This window comes from Macaca mulatta, chromosome 1 (genome assembly GCF_049350105.2).
Source record: "Macaca mulatta isolate MMU2019108-1 chromosome 1, T2T-MMU8v2.0, whole genome shotgun sequence".
Lineage (NCBI taxonomy): Eukaryota > Metazoa > Chordata > Mammalia > Primates > Cercopithecidae > Macaca > Macaca mulatta.
This window is the reverse complement of record NC_133406.1, coordinates 142,717,338-142,737,735: the sequence shown is the minus strand read 5'-3', so window position 1 is coordinate 142,737,735 and position 20,398 is coordinate 142,717,338. Positions and strand designations below refer to the sequence as shown.

General features: G+C 34.0%; 1 protein-coding gene across 5 annotated transcripts in view; it reads right to left on the bottom strand.

The window, feature by feature from the left end:
* The window catches only part of DPYD (dihydropyrimidine dehydrogenase), an 860,002-nt gene that overhangs the window by 457,701 nt on the left and 381,903 nt on the right, over positions 1-20,398 (bottom strand). For all 5 annotated transcript variants that reach the window (XM_077987630.1, XM_015145562.3, XM_077987644.1 and 2 more), the window contains one exon: positions 15,643-15,827. In XM_077987630.1, coding sequence (XP_077843756.1) covers positions 15,643-15,827 — 185 coding nt within the window. The remainder of the gene's footprint in view (positions 1-15,642; positions 15,828-20,398) is intronic.

Sequence of the window (20,398 nt, the reverse complement as noted above, 5' to 3'; positions counted from 1 at the left end):
GCTGAACAAGGGTTTCAACTTCTCCAAAAACTTGTCAAACTTTTGTTTTTCTGATAATAGTCATTGTATCAAGTGTGAGATGATATCTCAATGTGGTTTTGATTTTCATTTTCCTGATGATCTGTGATAAGACTTTTTTCATATACCTGTTGGCCATTTGTATGGCTTCCTTGAAAAAATATCCATTCAAGTCCTTTGCTAATTTTTTAAATTGGACTATTTCAATATTTTGCTATTGAATTTTAAAAGTTTCTTATAGTTTTTGGAAATTAACTGCTGGTTAATTAATGGTAAATATTTCTTCCCATTCTAAAGGCTGCTTTTTCACTTGGTTGATTGTTTCCTTTGCTATGCAGAAGCTCTTTTAGTTCAGCTAATATAATAGTGTGTAATCCCACTTATCTCGTTTTGCTTTTGTTGACCACACTTTTGCTGTCATATCCATGAAATCATTGTCAAAACCAATGTCATGAAGCTTTTCCCATATGCTTCCTTCTAAGGAGTTTTACATTTGAAGGTCGTACATTTTAGTCTTTAATTAATTTTGAGTTAATTTTTGTCTGTGGTGAAAGATAACGTTCCAATTTAATTATTCTGCATGTGGATAGCCACTTTTCCCAATGTAACATTTATTGAAGAGACAATCCTTTCCTCACTATGCATTCTTGACTTTTTATCGAAAGTCATTGTATATGTTGTATAGTTGATTGTACATGGCATGGCTGTAGCATATAAGTTCTCTATTGTCCCAATGCTCTACATGTTTGTTTTTATGCCAGTACCATACTGTTCTGATTATTATTGCTTTGTAATTGTTTTGAAATCAGGAAGTATAATGTTTCTAACTTTGTTCTTATTCAAAATTGTTTTTGTTATTTGGGTATTTTGTGCATTCATATATATTTTAGGATTATGTTTTCAATTTCTGTAAAAAATGTATTTGGAATTTTGATAAGGATTTCATTGAGTCTGTACATCGCTTTAGGTGAAATGGATACTTTAACATTAGTTTTTCCAATCTATATTCTAAGAATATAAGATGTCTTTCCATTTAGGTTTGTCTGCTTTACTTTCTTTCAGTATTTTAGAGTTTTTATTTTAAAAGTATTTCATGTCCTTGATTCAGTGTATTCTTAAGTACTTTATTCTTTCTAGTCTTATTGTAAATTGATTTTTTTCTTAATTTTTTGGATAGTTTATTGTTGGCATACAGAAACACAACTGCTTTTTGTATGTGGATTTGAATCCTGCAACTTTACTGAATTTGTTTATTAGTTCTTCCGTTTTTTGGGGCAGTCTTCAGGGTTTTGTATGTATGAGATCATGTCCTCTGCAAACAGTTAATTTTTCTTCTTGTTTTCTGATATGGATGCCTCTTATTTCTTTGGTTTGACATATGGTTTTTGCCCATCATTCTGTTAATGTGGTGTTATCACATTTATTGATTTGTGTATGTTGAACCATCTTTTCATCCTAGGGATAAGTCTTGCTTTATGGAGATTTATAGGTGATAGAATACAATCTTTTTAATGTGCTGTTGAATTTGGTTTGCTAATATTTCATTGAAAGTTTTTGTATCTATATTCATCAGGAATACTGGCCTGTAGTTTTCTTTGTTTATGGTATCTTTGGATTTAGTAACAGTGTGATGCTGACCGCATAAAATGAATATGGAAGTATTTAATCTTCTATTTATTTTCACAAGAGTTTAGGAAAAAAGGATATTAATTCTTCTTTAAATGTATAGTAAAATTAACCAATGAAGCCACCTGGTCCCAGGCTTTCCTGTTTGGATTGGGTTTTGATTACTGACTCAACCTCCTTATTTGTTACTGGTCTCTTCAGGTTTTCCATTTCTTCTTAATTCTGTCTTTATAGGTTGTATGTTTTTAGGAATTTATCCAGTTCATCTAGGCTGTCAAATTTGTTCACAATAGTCCCTTATGGTCTTCTTTTTTATTTCTCTGGCATTAGTTGTAATGTCTCCTGTTTCATTTCCAATTTTATGTTTGAATCCTCTCTTTTTTTCTTGGTTCAGATAACAAATTGTCAATTTTATCTTTTGAAAAACAATTTTTAATTTTATTGACTTTTTTCTATTGTATTTTTATTCTTCATTTCATTTGTTCCTGCTCTAATCTTTTATTACTTCCGTCATTCTGCTAACTTTGAGCTTAGTTGTTTTGTTGTCGTTGTTGTTTTGCTGTTGTTGTTGTTTTGCTGTTGTTCATCGATGTTTAAAGTTATGATATTTATTTCAGATCTTCTTTCTTTTTTAATGTAGACATTTACTGCTATAAAACATCTCTTAGTACTGTTCTTGCATAAGTTTTTTCTTTTTATTAGTCTTTTGGTATTTTGTGTTTTTGTTTTAGTTTGTCCTGAGAGATACTCTAATTCTGCCCCCAAGATCCAGTCACCACCCACCATGCCCCACCTCCAACACTGGGGATTAGAATTCAAAATGAGATTTGGTGGAGACACAGATCCAACCCATATCACTGAATTATAGTAATACATTGGTTTCTTTTACATTCTACTAGTTATAATATTATCTGTTAATGTAAGAGCATATAGACTATTATAGCCTCTACTGCATACAAACCAAAGAGTCTGTTCAAAGAATAAAACAGTAAATGAACTTAAGGAAATGATTTTAAGTTAGAGATCCCCCTAAAATAATAAATAACATGTTGACAAATTTTCAAAAGTGTCAATCAAAAGGGTAACAATTGCCATATTGACAGGCCCAGGGGCAAAGGTGGTGATACTGCTGACAAGATGTCAATGACTAAAGTAATAAAAGCATGGTGACCAGCTCAGGGTGGTGCCTGACAGCAAATCCATGTAACATAAAGGAGTCAGTATGATCAAGGTGAGAGTGACGAAGGTAAATAAAAGAAGCTGACATTTAAGAAAGGTGACAGCAGTAATGTTAAATATTAAGCCTTGGAATAAGAAGCTCAAAATTGTAAGTCAACAACATATCAGCCAATACTTGCTCTTGTGTTAACCTATTACCCCTCATATTTCTAGAAGGAGAATTCTCTGAAATAGACTAAGGTGAGGATAGAGTGTGAAGAGAAAACCAGTGTAGTTGCCCAGAGGTCACTTCAAAATAGAAATAACAATGTCTATAGGGAAGGATGGTTGTGAAGATCAAATGAGAAAAACTACAAAGCCCAAGCATGCTCATCTGTATCCTTCTGTTTCCATGGTAACTCTACCCCACCATCAAGCACCAGATCTTTTAGTAATCTAAGGTAGTATTTATCACCAATGAGCCATGTGAACTTACGAAATCCATTTCCTAAACTCAATGTCCTCATAATCTAAAACATTTCCATAACCTACGCATTGTTTCAACTGTATTTATTAAGTGCCTACACATGGCAGGCATTTCATTGGCCAACCACCAACGATAAGGTAACCACTGTTCTAGGGATACAACAGAGAATAAAACTGACTAAAAATCTATTTGAAGGCTACATTCTCACAGGATGTTGTCTGCTATATAGTGACTGTTCAGTACATGGGAAGTGATCTAAAATGAAATAAGGTAAACTTTTGAGTACTGGTTCTAAGAATCACAAAAAGTCCAATACTTGTCCCCACTCCGGAACAGAGTTCTCTGATAACTGCTAGGAACTCACTTATGTGTTCTGACTTCCACATGCTCAGCTGGAGCTCAGAAAAAGAGAAAAGAACATCATGAGGAAAAAGCAAGCTGGTTATTGAAAAGAACAGTAGAACTGAGAACAGAAAAACTTGGGTTCTAGCCCCAGCATTGCTATTAACTAGTTTTAACACCTTAAGAAAGGCATTACATTTTTTCTGTTATTTTTTATGGATGTTATTCTTGTCTTTATCTCTTCGAGGATAGTTAAGATTTTTTACAGCCTTTTCAGATAATTCTATTATTGTTGTATTCTTCTGAGTAAATTATCTTACTATGTGAATTTACTCTTTTAAATCCTGTTCCTCAGCTTCCTAACTCATGGCCAACTACATCTCAACCAAATCCAGCACAGTTCTCCATTTTTTTTAAATGGGGAAATGGTTAATCCAGAGGTAATTTTGAGTATAAAGTGAATGCTAAACCTCTAAAAACAATCAACCATAATGGGTATTCAATAAATTAGATTTTTAAAGTTTTATATATATTATTTGGGTTTTAGAACCGTATAAAATTACAATTCTGCCCCTCCCATGAATGAAAATAATGAGGTTCCAGATAACGTATCGGAGATTTTAAAAGTTGTTAAGTCCTTGAGCTGGGAATTCCACCTCTATGATGACAATGTTCTGTCTCAGAGACATAAGTGAGAAAACCAAAAAGGCAACATGATATTCCCAAAAGTCTGAAGGCAGAATTAATGAGCAATTGGTTCGGGACTTGAACCCAGACTGCTTGACTTTCAGGTTGCCATTACACCATCCTGGATATTTTTTGATCTGATCCTTTACAACTTGTTTGAGATTCAACTTTACTAAATCACTGAATTCAGAAGAACACAATTCTGGTCAAAATTTACAATGAGGTTAGTCTGTATTTAAATTTCCCACAGCAAACCAAAGGTTATGGGTGTTTTGTTTTATTGTGCTACATTGTCATTAGACCCAGAGGGCCCCATGCATTAGAGCGCTGAAAATTTGGCATGGGATGCATAACAGTTCTGGTCCATCTGGACCAGCTGACACTGCAGTGGTTAATTTCTTTCATACTCCATCAACATGAACTAAGGTTAGATTCCCTATGTATTGGATCAGATTTTTCAGTTTTTTTTTTCTTTTTTTTTTTTTTTTTCCTGCCCATTCTAATCTTCCGTTATCTCTGCCAGAAGTAGCAATCTACTGTATACTGGCAAGGAGATATTCTGTCTTTACAGAGACAATTTCATTTTAAATTACTTTTCAGGTCAAACACTGCCATTTAATAAAAGTTTGGAACCTATACAAAGTCAATAAAAGGCATTAAAATTACTTATTAGTCATGGTATTTTCTTCCTCTATCACCAACTAGATAGTTTTGTTTTGATAGCTCCATTAGGTATAGCCTCATTGCTCCTTTTTTCCTTGACTTCCTTTTAGAACATATGGACGTTACAAAAAATAAATTCTCATTTATACACAAAAAGCTTCACATTACTAGAATTTTTAATAGAAAACGTGTCAAGTCTCTGATGCATAATAATTATTTTTAAATATTAGCTAAAGAACACATCACAATTTAACCTGAATGTACTATCAAAGAGGAAAAGTATGTGGAGAGTACTACAGGGTTTAATGTATGTTTATTTATAAGCAACTGAAGACGACTTCATTTTTCAATAACTGTAAGCAAATTTGACTTTACTACTTGCCATTGCAAGAAATAAAGATGAGGTCACATACATTTCTGGTACTAGTTAAGCTAAAGGCTCAGTTTCCCAATGAGACTGACCTGAAGTCATCTCAACACGATGATCCTGACCCAGTGGAAAAACTTAGCATGGAAACAGCATTTAGCCATGACATACTTCAATATTATTTTTTGGAGGCTATCACTATCTCAAACTGAATCCATTATGATTTAAAACTGTATTTTTATTGATATTCATTGTTTTTCAACCTGACAGTGGCCAATGATTTATATCAATCTTCTCTTAACACAGGAATTAAAGAGACTGCAATATATCTTAAACTGAAGGACACTTTTTCAATAAGTCTCAAGATTTTAATACAGTTGTCATTTCAAAAGCCTACCTCTTCTCAGTTGGAAAGGGGTTTAGAGAAGAAGAAGGCAGCTCTGTTGATAAGATTGTTTTTATCTGCAGCAGTAGAGGATTCGAAAATTAGTATGACATATCGATGATGCCATTTTTTCAGTCATTTTTATTCTTTAAGTGCAAGAACACTGCAGCTGGCTGTCAATCATCAAACCACAAAATGAAATCCTTTGCCTGGCTAGGAGATTTGCAACTATACCAATGCTGGTAAACTAAACACCAAATTATAGCCTTTTCTCCCGCTTCACCCAGATTTCACAGGGGCTGCACACCCAAATAAATGCCTCTTGGCTACCCATTCATCTAACAGCTGGAAAGATGACACTTGACATTTGGAAACTTTCCTGTGAAGATTGCTGCAAGGCTTTCCCATTAGCTTCCTGGTGAGACTGTAAGGTCGAATAAGCTGCCTCAAAACCTGCAAAGGGTAACGGAAATACTCTAATATTAAGCCTGTGCAATTTAAATTTCTAATTCTCAAATAATAGCTCTTCAGATAGTGTAGAAATCACTGGTATATTTCAGGGCAAAAAAATGCCTTTGAAGATGTGGAATTAAAGTGATATTTTAAGCAATGATAATGATGACAAGTGTCTTTTATTTAAAGTTGGGACTGAAGGTCTTCTAAGTAACAGGGACTTCAACACAGAGAAGTTCTTGTAAGTTTGTTTTCTAAAATCCCTGACTGTCATATTTTCAACAACTGTTGATTTTTGTCCAGAGCAGAAATCTTTAACATGAGGCAGAGTTATTATCATTCTTTACGTTTTTTTCCCACATCATAAGCATTATTCAAGGTAGCTTTAAAATTCTTACAATCCAGCATTGTGGATTCATTTTGAAAATCACTGACCCCAGCATAAAATAAAATAGTAAATATGCCATTATTAAAATGCTCTCATCTTATAAATTTTCAGGTATAAACATGTCTGTTTTCCTCTTCAGAAAGATAATTCCTTTCAAATGTCCCCAAATCAGAAATTGTTAATAAAATGACAGTTTATTAAAGATACCAGAAAGAAAAATTTCTCATATAATATCAACCCAAAAAATAACAGAAGGTAAAAAATTTCATTTATTGATATGAATGCACACAATTCAATTAGATTTTATCATAATGATCTTTTTGCATGGTACTCAATTTGGAATTCCATATCTTTAATTGTCTTTATAATTGTCTGTTCTTGTTTGTTAACTAAGTATTTTTCAAGTAAAAGATTAACAAGAATGAACAGGCTTCCCTAAATGTTCAGTCATATGTCCAAATCAGATGAAATTAATGTTATGATTAAAAAAGGAAAATGAAACCTTTAAAAAATATACATGGAGGGCATTGAAGAAATGGGAGACATGAATGATGTAACTTTCAATCTTGAATTCAATATCATCTGAGTCTAAAATCACTTTTTAAAAGTTCGAGACCAGCCTGATCAACAAAACTAGCTGGGTATGGTGGCACATGCCTGTAATCCCAGCTACTCAGGAGGCTGAGGCAGGAGAATCGCTTGAACCCGGGACGCGGAGGTTGCAGTGAGCCAAGATCGCACCATTACACTCCAGCCTGGGCAACAAGAGCGAAACTACGTCTCAAAAAAAAAAAAAAAAAGTCAATTTAGTGATGTTGAATTGTACCTCATTAGCAACAATGACAGACAAAGATTCCTATGGATGTGCACCTCTTGGTCCCAAATCACCGCATAAACCTAGTTTTCTCATGCCATTCCATTAACAAATCCACCAAAGGAAGCTCAGCTCACAGAAAGAAGATGGAATATCTAGCAATGACTGGACTTCTCATTTCTCTTCAAACTAAAATCACAGCTACCATTTGTACTCACTCTACTGCAGGTCTATGGCATGAATTTGTCTCCACTAGGTCTTGAAATCACAAATTCGTTTCACAGAGCCTATTGAACTGCCATCAGATGGTAATGACTTTCTGTCACTCTTGACCTGGGGCAGATTTGAACTAGTGACCAAGAGGTTAAAGGCTCTGTATCTCATTACCAATCCCCTGAGATACTTAGTTCCCTCAACCACTAGTGATTTTTTTGTGCCTCAGTCGAGCCAGAAGAAAATACCCACAGAAAAAATCATAAGCAGTAGAAAAGTAGGTCACCAACGCAAGATATCTATGATAGTTTTGATGAGCCTAATAAACACCTATTTCAAAATATACCCATATACTACATGCACCTGAGTAGAATCACAGTAACCGTTAAAGAACTTCAATATAACTTTCAATACTATATCACACAAGCTACCATTAAGCTGAAAAAACCCTGCAGAGAAAGAAACTGAAGATGCTTGTGCTTCATGAGCTTACAGGGTTAAGGAATGTATTTTAGATTCAGTATCATTCCAGAATATTTGTGTGTGTCTTGTGTATCTATTCTAAAATAATTCTGCCTCACAAGTTAGTTTCAGAAGGGGGTTGACAAATTGGAAGACATAATATAGATTCCTAAATGAAACAGTCAAAACATTTTCAAACACCTTAACATGGATACTTACTACAGGAATACAGCATATTTTAATAAGGATAAAGTTTGCTGAAGAAAACAGAAGAATAGTATTTAGGAACATGTATTTAGGCAAAATCATGTATATACAGTAGTAGAAATATTGAAGCTAAGCCAACAATGAAAAAATTAACTTTTTTTTTTTTTTTAATTGTTGTTGAAAGTTGACTTCAAATGCTGGCTGCCAATAAACAATATTCTGTAACTATCCAGCTGCAATTATTCTGTATGTAACTAAGTAGGTAGTGATTCCTGAAGGCACTTAGAAATGCGTACTCAAACTTTTTAAAAATTTAATGCCCCGATGCCTCCTTCCTTACACTTTGCATTTTTTCCCTTAAATGTTTGATTTTCATGGAATGAATCCTACCTGAAAGAAAATAGATCTTTTCCTTTTCATTTCTTACCTATATTTAAAATGATGCTCTATACAAATTATTTTATTTGGATTTCTCCCTCAACCTGTTGATTCGTATTTATCCTTCTATTAATAACCCTTATTTTTTGTCTCTCAATATAAATATTTCTACTACAACTGCTTTTGTAGCAGCAACATGTACATTTAGTTATTCCCTTCCACTACTGGTAATAAATACTGTGGTTTTTAAAATGTTGCATCTAAAATATAGTGAATTGAAAACAATTCTTAACAAAAGAATAATGACATGACAAAAATAACTCTAATGATACATCAAATCAGTGAGTTTCGTGATTATAATTTCTATATAGATCAACTTTATTTGACAAAATGTTCCATGTTTATAAGAGCTCCTTCTCAGGACTACCATGACTACTGCAGGGACAATGAGCTTCTGATCTGGGATTATAATTTAGAATAATTTAGTTTGTGTTCTATCTCTAAATTTTCTCTCAGTGGCAGGACATAACATGATGAGATATCCATATAGCCTTTTTCTCTCCACTTTTTGCAACCAAATCTGTTTATATGCTAATACTAGAACAAAGTAAGTTCTCCGCCTTCTGAATGCTGTGTGAGTGGATAAAACAAACTCAGTTTCTCTACTAAACTCTCACAACACGCTTCTGATACAAGGTGTGTGGGAATTTCTCCCTACCAGCAAGCAAGCAATCAATTCTGTAGCGGACACAAGCTGAATGTCTTCTAATTCGGCTCAGTTCTGACACTATCTACCTGATGATAGCACCAGTTCCTACAGGTTGAGAGCTCAGTCTCCAAAACTGCCCCCTACTACTTCAAATGCCAATCGCAAGCCCCAGGTTATTTCACCTGTGATGCTGACCAACCAGTTATAAACTGGGATTCTCAAAACCCCCTCTTTGGGTTAGATTAACTGGTTAGAGCAGCTTACAGAACTCAGGGGAAAAAACAAAAACATAAACAAAACAAAACAAAAACCAAACTTCTACTAGTTTATTACAAAGGGTATTTTAAAGGATACAAACACAACAGTTAGATGAAGAGACACATAGGACAAGGTCTGAAAGTGCCCCCAGCGCAGACTCTTCTCTACCCGTGGAGCTGGGGTGTGCCACCTTCTTGGCACATGGAAGCGTTCTAGTTAACTATCCTGGAAGTACCCCCGTCACCCATATTTGGCTATTGGCAAGTTCTCAGAACCTAGCCCTTTTGGGTTTTTACGGAAAGTTCATTACATAGGCATGATTGATTAGATCATTAGCCACTGCCGATTAACTTAACCTTCAGCCCCTCTCCTCTCCCTGGAGGTTGGGGAGCACGGCTGAAAGTCCCAATCCTAATCCTGCCTCAGTCCTTCTGGTGACCAGCCCCTATCCTGTAGCTACCTATGGGCTGTCAGCCATCAGTCAACTCATTAGCATACATACACACACACACACACACACACACACACACACACACACTCTCATCACTTTGGAGATTCCAAAGATTTTAGGAGTTGTATGCCAGGAAACAGGGTAAAGACCAAAATTTCACAATATCACCATGTGTTTTTATAAATTGATAACATTGGATATTAAATCAGTCTTCTATTTGGTGCTTTTGTAATGAAGGTACTGAGGTCCTCTACGTGCTCTCTTAACCAAGTTGGTTGCATCTGACAGATTTACTGGACTATTTCCTTCCCTTGTTTTCCTCCCTATGAGACACAAAATATGTAAAGATGATTCTTTACAACCAGTAGGACACCCCTGTATACTACGAACGTTCTGCTTTTACTAGTTGAGTTGTCTACATACCAAGAGTCAGTTGTATGTTTTTCACCCTGTTTCTGTTGGTTATAAATGTAAATAAACAACCATTAACTAGTTATATGGCTGCAAAATGAAAGAAGGTTGATTCTATGAAAACTAAGTTGAAAGTTCTTAAAGGATATAATAAAAATGAGTTACTTAAAAAATACTGCTGTCAAATTAGGTGTTGGTCAAATAACTGAAATGACTGCAGGACAAACATAAAAATCTGGAAAACTGCATTGTATGATTCTTGAAGGTCTTGTACAACTTTTAAAAATGAAAATGGTAGACAATATGTTATAGATAGATTTAGGCAAGATACATAATAAACCTCTGGCTATTTTATTTAAAAACATCTTGGCCCTGGATTTTGTTAAAAGAAAAAGGAAAATGAGAAAATATCTATATGCTTTAATTAAAATTATAAGCTTTGGTCATATGCTTCTTATGTAATAAAAAATAAAATAAAATGATGAGGTTAATGTATGTGTATACCCTTTTTACAATTTCACATTTTAACTTTTTCTGATTAACCAACAAATTATTAATTTTGGTTTCACAGGAAAAGAGAAATTAAGGAATTAAACTAATTAAGGAATTCATTTAGCTATAGTCATTCTTTCAGTTATAAATTCTTTTTTTAGGTACACTGTCAAAATTATCCTTCATATTCAGTAATTCTTATTCATTTGGTAGAAGAAAATAAATATGTCTGGACTCCACTAATACCACATTATGAACAATTAAGGTAAAGTCATATTGAATTATTTATTAGTACAAGTAATTTAAAAAGAGTAAATTTAATATTATAACATAATGACACTTAAAAAGGGAAATTCTGACAAACTGGAAAATACTTTTCTTCACATTAATACCAGATCTTACACTATCACTTCTATAGGTAAACAATTCCTACCACACTACCTACTCCAAATTAAAATCCTAGCTAGGCAGTCTAGCCCTGGTATAATTACTGACCTTTATCTCATTTTTCCTATATAATCTCTATATTCAGAGCTTCCATTAGTCCCCCCTATGCTTTTTGATGAAATAAAAAGGAGCGCCTGCACAGTGCAGAACTTACGGAGCAAGCAAAGAACATCTTTGTGAAAATTCAAGGAAGGAACTCCTTCCTCTGCATAGAAGCAGCACAACAAAAGGTTTTATTGTTTGGTTAGTGGAGTTTGGCCTGGATTTCAGCCAGCTTGTACCCTGGTCTGGGTACCCCTTGTGGAGTGGGCAACATATAAAAACTTATCCAGCAGCCTTCTTTAAATCTCAGCAAGTCTAATTACTCAGTATTATTCTAATTTTTCTTATTCTTTAAAAAATTTGTACCTTGTTGTTTGTGATGTCCTTGCTGATTCCACATCCTAATATCCACATCCAGATGGAATCAGTCATTGTCTTTTCCAGGTTACCTCTGTAACTTTATGTTCCTTATTATTGTGTTAAATATGCTGTATTAGGCTTACATTACACAACTCACTTCTTTACTAGACAATAGGATTCTTAATTGCAAATTTAAATCTAATATTTGGGGCCATCTATTATATCCACTACTTTTGAAAATGTATTTTCTGAATGAATGAATGAATGAATTCATGCATGGATGACTTGGATTGACGGGTGTATGTGGATGAATAAATTAATGGATAAATAAAATGCTTTTGTAATTATCTAAAGTATCCTATTTCAATATTCATCTGTTAAGACTCTATGCATCAGATTTCTATTCAAATTTCCTATTTGCCATTTTTTTTTCTGATCTCATTTTAACAATCCAAGGTGAATGATTTCTAATAACCCACAACAATGGTATACACAGTAAATAGTCACAAAGCTTGGTCTATACCAAGAGCTTTCCATACTTTCTCTCATAATCTTCTCCAAGACCCAAGAAGACAGTAGCTCTAATTATTATTATAAGTAATAATAATAATTTATAATTGCTTATTCACCCCATACCCTGGAGTGCTGAAGTAACCTGTCCGAGGTAATATGATTTGAACGTGTTGGAACTGCATCTGATGTCTTCTCTGTAGTTCAGAGCCCAAATTTATAACCACTATATTATACTGCTCTTATTTATGCATTTTGGTACTCTACCAAAGTCAAGTGTTGGGCCCAACAGCTATTACTTAATAAGTGGTAATTGAGCAAATTAACTAATGAAATTTAAGTGAAGCTCTCCTCAGAGAAATTGCCTTCACTTTCTCCCAACATGGATGTCTTCAGATAATCACATTTATCTGAAAAAGCATATTACAAAGAATTTCTAAACACCCAATTGCAAGGATTAATACTATAATCTGTTTATAAAATCATATTTTAAAACAAGCGATCCAGTGTTACATTTTCCCCCAAAACAAACTAATGTAAAATATAAGACAAAATGTCATAAGCCTGAGCTGTGAAACATACTGCAGACATTACAAAAATTTTTCTTAACAAATGCTACATTTGTGAGAAAACAATATTATAGTGCTAATGAACTTATCATATAACAAACTCATTAGTTTTCTTAACTCCTCCTTAAATGTACTGAAGATAAATGATTTCTGTATATTTTTCCTATTTAATAGATAAATATTTTGAGAATACAGCAATACATAAACATGGTTCCTGGCTTGCGAAGAGACAGACTAGTAAGTAGGCTTCAAACAAGCAGCACACAGGAAGTTCATGTCACAAACTCTCTGGACGAGGAGGAGGGAGCCAACCCTGAAGGACAAGTGGGACTCAACCAGAGGGAAATGGGTGGAGTTGGGGAAAGGCCCTGATTCAGGAGAAATCTCCGGTATGCTCGGGGACATTCAAATCAGCATCACAAAGCTAAGAAGTTTGGCCTTTACCTTGAGTGTGAGGAAAAGTCATTGCCATTTTTTTTTCTGATCTCATTTAAAGGGTTTATAACCCCCATGATCGTGCCACTTGGATTCATTAGGATTCAACCGATACTCTAGAAAGATGACTCTGGCTGCAGTGTAGGGGTATTGGATTTGACAGGAGAGAAAGTGGAGGCAATTTCAAGAGAGGTGATAGAGACCAGAACTAAGTCAATGACAATGTGGAGAGAGAAAAATCCCACTTTGTCTATATGTACCTTGTTAGCCTTATCACTGCTTAGCACTTTGCATCCAACACCCTGGCAGGAAGGTGGAAATGCTGATTTTACTTGACAGAGATTTTTACCTACCTTCCATCTCTACTCCATTTTAAAATGTAATTCGATACTTAGTTTGACAAGTCTGAATCCTTCAGCCAAATCCAAAACTGTTACATGGCACAACTTTTATTTTGTATTTCAAACACTATCATTCCTATCAATATGTGTTTTTAAAGCACATGCATGTTTTCTTCATTATACCTAAAGGTCTGTTTCTCTCCTTTCTCTACACATCAGATTTCCATTCAAATTTCCTATTTGTCATTACATGGAAGTAAAATAATTGTTCTTTTTTTTTTTTTTTTTTTTTTTTTTTTTTTCATCCAAGCCCCACACTACTCAAAGATGCCAAGGAGGAGGTGGGAGTAGGCAGGTGAATCAAACTTTTAAAAGATGATGTAATCAGTGTCAAGTCCAGGCCCTACCTAGCAAGTAAGTACATCCTGTATTAGTTACACAAACATGAGAAGGACAACTAGAATAGACAAAACGGTCACAGAAAAGAGGGATAAATTAAAGCAAGCATTAAAGATAAAATGAATTTTGTTAGCATGTGGGAAACAAACAAGAGAACCAAAACAAGAGTGGTAAAAAGGCATAGTGTGAGCAGTCTTCCCTGAATAGGAAAGAAAGAATAAAAATTTTATTAACAAGAGCAAATTTTTCAGGAACAATTTACATAAATGAGGTAACTGTGTCTACATTTAATGAAATCATAGAACGAAAAGAACACAAATCATTTTGTCAGAAAGTAAGTTACTGAGATCTGACAGTTACACCTTTCTTCCTCAAGACCACAGTCACTGTGGCAAAGTATGCTCAACTTCACATCTCATCATTTCACATTCTGTATTTCATCATAAAACTAAGTTGTTTTTAAAAATTACAACTGAAGGGTGGGCATGGTGGCTCATGTCTGTAATCCCAGCACTTTGGGAGGCTGAGGTGGCGGATCACCTGAGGCCAGGAGTTTGAGACCAGCTTGGCCAATGTAGTGAAACCCCATCTCTACTAAAAATACAAAAACTAGCCGGGTGTGGTGGCATGCACCTTTGGTCCAAACTACTCGGGGGCTGAGGCATGAGAATTGCTTGAACCCAGGAGGCAGAGGCTGCAGTGAGCCAAGATCATGCCACTGCACTCCAGCCTGGGCATTAGAGTGAGACTCTGTCTCAAAAAATAAAAAATAAATAAATAAAATTTAAAAAAATAAGAATTGCAACTGAAATTCATCAAACGTTTGTCTTCTTTCCATTTAGGTGCATAGAGTTTGGAAAATAGATAGGACCTTATTGGGTCCAAATGAACAGATCAAACTACTTTTGGACTATGTAAGACTACAATTAATGTAGATTCTAGTATATGTCCTATAATATTGTATACCATCAGATTTGATAAGTGTATGATCTATGTATTTAAGGCAATAATAAATATTTTGAACACAACAGGACTAACGACTTCACAGTACTCAAATGGTAGGAATGCATAATACATTTTCTTTCTTTCTATTTTTTTTTTTTGGGGACAAGGTCTATCTCTGTTGTCCAGGTTGAAGTGCAAGTGGCATGATCAGGGCTTACTGAAACCTTGACGTCCTGGGCTCAAGTGATCCTCCCACCTCAGCTTCCCAAGAAGCTGGGACCACAGGCATGTGCCACCATGCCCATCTAATTTTTTATTTTTTGTAGAGATGGGATCTTACTATGTTGCACAGGCTGATCTTGAACTCCTGGGCTCAAGCATCCTCCCGCCTCAGCCTCCTAAATTGCTGGGATTATAGGCGTTAGGTGGCACACCTGGCCCGATTTTTAATCAACTAAACAGTTCTACTACCTAGTCTACATTTTAAAATTTTTATCCAAGTAAGTATGTATGTGACATATTTTATATATGCCGTATAGAAATGCTCTTATAGATAAGTATCAAAAATAAATGAAGTATTTATCCATTGGAAAAGAATTAAGTGGAAATGATGAAAAATGCCTACCTGTATATATTTGTGAATGTACCAAGAAGCTTGCTTTCCATCATTCACTGATTCCACTGTAGTGTTAGCCAAACCAATGACATCGCCACCTGCAAATACCCATGGTTCACTAGTTTGCATAGTTTCTGGATCTACTTCTGGGAGACCCCATCTGTTAAATTTTATAGGGCTCAAGGCTTCTTTTACTGGAAAAAAAGTGAAAAACAATAGACAATGACTAATCAACAGACAATTCCATAACAATAATTTTAAAATTAAGAAAAATTATGGTTTAATTATTATTCCAGGGATTCAAACAACAGTTTTTAGTAAACTGTAAAAATGAAAAGCTAACAAAACATTGGCGTTAACAACACATTTGAAGTGCACTGACTTAACTTTACACCTCACATACAGGAATTAAAGACCACAGATTTGGTCAATGTTTCAGAGCAGACATTTATGTCTACGAAGTATGGATCTATAAAGAAGGAAAGTACAACCTTTTAAATACATACAAAATACGTTTTCTAAAACTTCATTCATAGCCATCATTTTTACAGATCTCTTACTACTCATATCATCCCAAACTTGTTCATGTGTGTCACTTTTGAAAATTACATCATGAATTCAGGTCAATGGCTAATCTCCTTTTTACAACAAAACATTTTATAAAGCAAAATGAGACAAAATATTTAACATTTTCATTAAATTATTTGCACTTACTATCAAGCAATTTAATGGATCTAGTATATAGTTACATTTAGCCAGCAATTTCTGCTTTGTTTTGTTAAAAGCAACAAATGCAAACACTACCATTAATTCCTTGTGGAAATTACTCTGTAAAGTAGTTTCGCAATTATTTGCTAAATATGCTGCATTCCAATGAATTTAAAAGAGTCATGGAAGAGGAATGAGGTTGTGCTTCTTTAAGAAAAATATCTAACGAATATTTTGAAAGCATAATACTGACATTTGGAAGAGATCAATGGATGCAATTTAGAGAAAGGGTTGAACAAGAGAAGAAATGAAGAAAGGTGGACAACACCCCATTTGATGGAGTAAACTGAGTAAGCCAGTGTTTAGGATAAAATGTTCTCTCCAGGTAATGATGTCATAAGTTTTAAGCAAAGCATCTCAGACTAAGGGCCTTATTCTTTACTCCAACTCAAAAGAGAAAAAATTAATCACAACTTAAAGTAAAGGAGGAGAGCTTGGTAGATTTTGGAACAGAAAAGTTAGTTGTTGAAATGATTTATGAATCAAGTATAAGGCAAAATAGCCAAATATAAAAAAATGTTATTTTGACACCTAAAACCAGTTTCTTCTGAGTAAAATAGAGAAAAAAAAAAGAAATAAAATAAACATTGGTATATATTTGTAGCTTTCTATTTAAAGAATGTTAGAGTTGTAGAAAATTATTGAGGGATTACTGTTGATTGTGTTTTTCCCACAAGACCACAGGTTCCATGAGAACAGGAATGTGTCCACACTGCTTGCCTCTGTTTTACAGAGCACACTACAGTTCTTGAAGCAGAGGACACTCAATTGGATTGATGGATGAATGAACGAATGAGTAGACGGGTCAATGATATCACACTCAGGTTTTTATTTTAAAATCTTCTACTGTTTCTATTTGTTTTTTCATCTTTCACTGAGAGAAAAATTAAATATTCATGCAATTACTTTCAAAGCAGAATGGCATTTTGAGGAAATTTTTCTAATGTTTTTAAAGGTCACATGAAAACAGACCTTTATCATTTGTTCCCCATTGCATAACAGATCATCACTATCATCTGTTGACAGTTACTTGAGTTGTAAGAAAGTCAATAGTGAGTATGGCTCATCAATTCAACCTATTTTAATAATGGCAACTGTAACACACCATCATTGAATGATGTATGTAATGAGCTTTATAAACAGCAGCAAGGGGTAAAAATAAATTCTGTTCTATCAGAAATGACCTTATGTTTCCAAAACTTTGGCCTACAAGAGATATGAAATAAAGATAATTATTAAGAAAAGATTAGAAATTCAAAATTTTATCACTAGGAGAGCAAAGCTTTTTTTTTTTTTTTTTTTTTTTTTTTTTTTTTTTTTTTTTTTTAAAGTACAGATTTCACTCTAAGCTTGAGCAGGATAGGAATAATTCCTTAGTTATCTCTGAGTCCCACGACATCAATCAGAGTCAAAGATATGTTTACAGTTGGCCCTCTGTATCTATGGGTTCACATCTGTGGATTCAATCCACTGTGCATTGAAAATATTTGGGAAAAAAATAGAATGTTTATGTCTGTACTGAACATGTACATACATTTTTCTTTCTATTATTCCCTAAACAATATAGTATATCAACTATATATACAGCATTTACATTGTATTAGATATACCATAAGTAATCCAAAGATGATTTAAAGTATATGGGAGGATATATGTAGATTATATGCAAATAATACACCATTTTCTGTAACAGACTTGAGAGCATAGATGGATTTTGGTATCCACGGGGGATCCTGGAACCAAGCCCCCATAGATGTGAAGGGATAACTATATCGTGAAGTTACTGAAGCTTAAGTAGGGTCCCTCACTTGCATGGGACTCTTTCAAAGCCCTGTGCCTAATTTCAAATCTCTAAATTTTCCTTTTCTTAACGAAGAGCTCTCAAATTGTACAAGCTTCAGGCCTCATAACATTTGAATGTTCACTTGAGCACAGTGAATTGTACACAGGAGGTGCTGAATAAATGCTTCACAAATTGAAGTTCTTGAAGAATGTGCTTTACCATATTTTAGGATGCAAAAAATGCACATAGAACAATTCACTTTAACACTCCACCTGTCACAAACTCGGTTAATAAGTAGTCAGGAAATGTTACTCTGAGTTTAATAAGTAACTTTGCATTTCTTAAAATATTTAGCACCAACATCATAAGCCACCCTAGGGGCATTTATTTGTGAATTTAAAAGCACTCTTCTGTTCACAGGCATTTCTATTGTATATGCATTGTGTTATTATGTGTCCCTAAACATTCGTAATACTCACGTATACTTCTAAAAATAAGCTTTCTTTCCTCAATATATATTTACCCTTTGAAGTCTTAAACCTGAATATCAACTGTTTTAATTATTTTATCATTTGTAATATCCAGCTAACCTCATTAAAAATCAAACAATTCTTTGATACTCTATTCTAAAATAGAAAAAGGATCTTCTTTCATATTAAAAATCATCTCGGCCTCCTTTTGAAAATTAACTACCAAATTTCCTCCTGCTTATTTTGGAGACCTTCAAGTTTAACATGTTCCTAATTTCATTCCAGAAATAAAAAGAAAAACCAAGAGATCACACAGCTGGTTATGAGGTTACTAACATCAATCAAAATAAAGATCATCTGTATATATTTTAATGCCCAATATTTGGCTCATCAAATATCTACAAAAAGATCACTAAGAAAGTAGAACATGGACAACTTTTATAAATATAAGCAATGCTACAGCAGGTCAGAAATGTTTTCTTTCAGTAGCACTAAGCACCAAGAATGACTGTATCACAGGCACCAAGAATGACTGTATGACCAAGAATGACTGAACATCAAATGGTTAGGATCATTTCCTTGTACATACAGTGGACTCTATTTAAGCAAACATAATATTCATATATGATTCATACTATATATGAATTTACTGAAACTTTGTTAAATCTGATTATGGAGCTAAATACTTTTCCTAATTTCAACAGTTCTTTTAAAATATAGCCATTATTTTAATTATTTAATTGTTTTTTAAGCTTAGAACTAAAATCAAGGATTCAGTGAAAAAATCCACGTGCATGTTATTCATAATTTCTCAGAAAGGAATTCATTTATTTAGTTGCTCCTTATGAAGAAGACGCTCATCCTCTTCGTAACTGTTCTTCTATGAACTCCCCACAGCTCTTTTACATCTCTGCTGATACATTTAACTTGGAATACAATAAAAATAAATCTCAGAAGCAAATCTTCTGTTCTGTCTTTACCCAGCTTGGAAGGAGTGAAAGCATAAGTGGATGAAAAATGTATATTTACATTTGCAAACCAAATAACTGCTTGCCATTTTCTCTGAAGTGTTAAATGAATATTAATAGAAGGATTGTATTATTCCTTTCTTGTTTATAAAATGGGGAGGGGGATTTTCTGTTATGTTCATGCACAGTTTTCTCACAGATTTCCATGAGATTGCTTCTTGATGGAGACTGTGGCATATGTCCCAGGAGCTCCATAGTTGAACAGAAAAAGAACTTGAAAAAGAATCCCAAAACATGCTTATTCACAGTCTATATTATTCTTCAATTGGGAGAGAAATTTGTTAAATGATATGGTGCCTGGAATTTTATGCAGTCTTTATAAAGAATGAAAACGTCCTTAATTCATACCAAACATTCAAGATTTATGTTAATTTCTGCTTTAATTACTACTATGTTCAAATGAGCTTATTTAAAAAACAAAGACACTCTGAGGTAGCTTTATAACAAGAAATCGTTTTGAAATTGGAACTTTTAGTCAATTTAATGTTATGCATGAAATGATTTTTTATACAGACTTAATGGTATTGTGACACACAAGTTCTTCAATAAGCCACAGCTTAAAATTGCAGAAACCGTCCCTCAGGGACACATCACTGGCAGATGCAGATTGCCAAGGTCAATTAAACTGATGTAGCTGTGCTGTCATATATGTAAAAGAGAAACCCACAAGCATATGACAAGTATATTTCTCAGTGTTTATAAAAAGATGTCAAGAA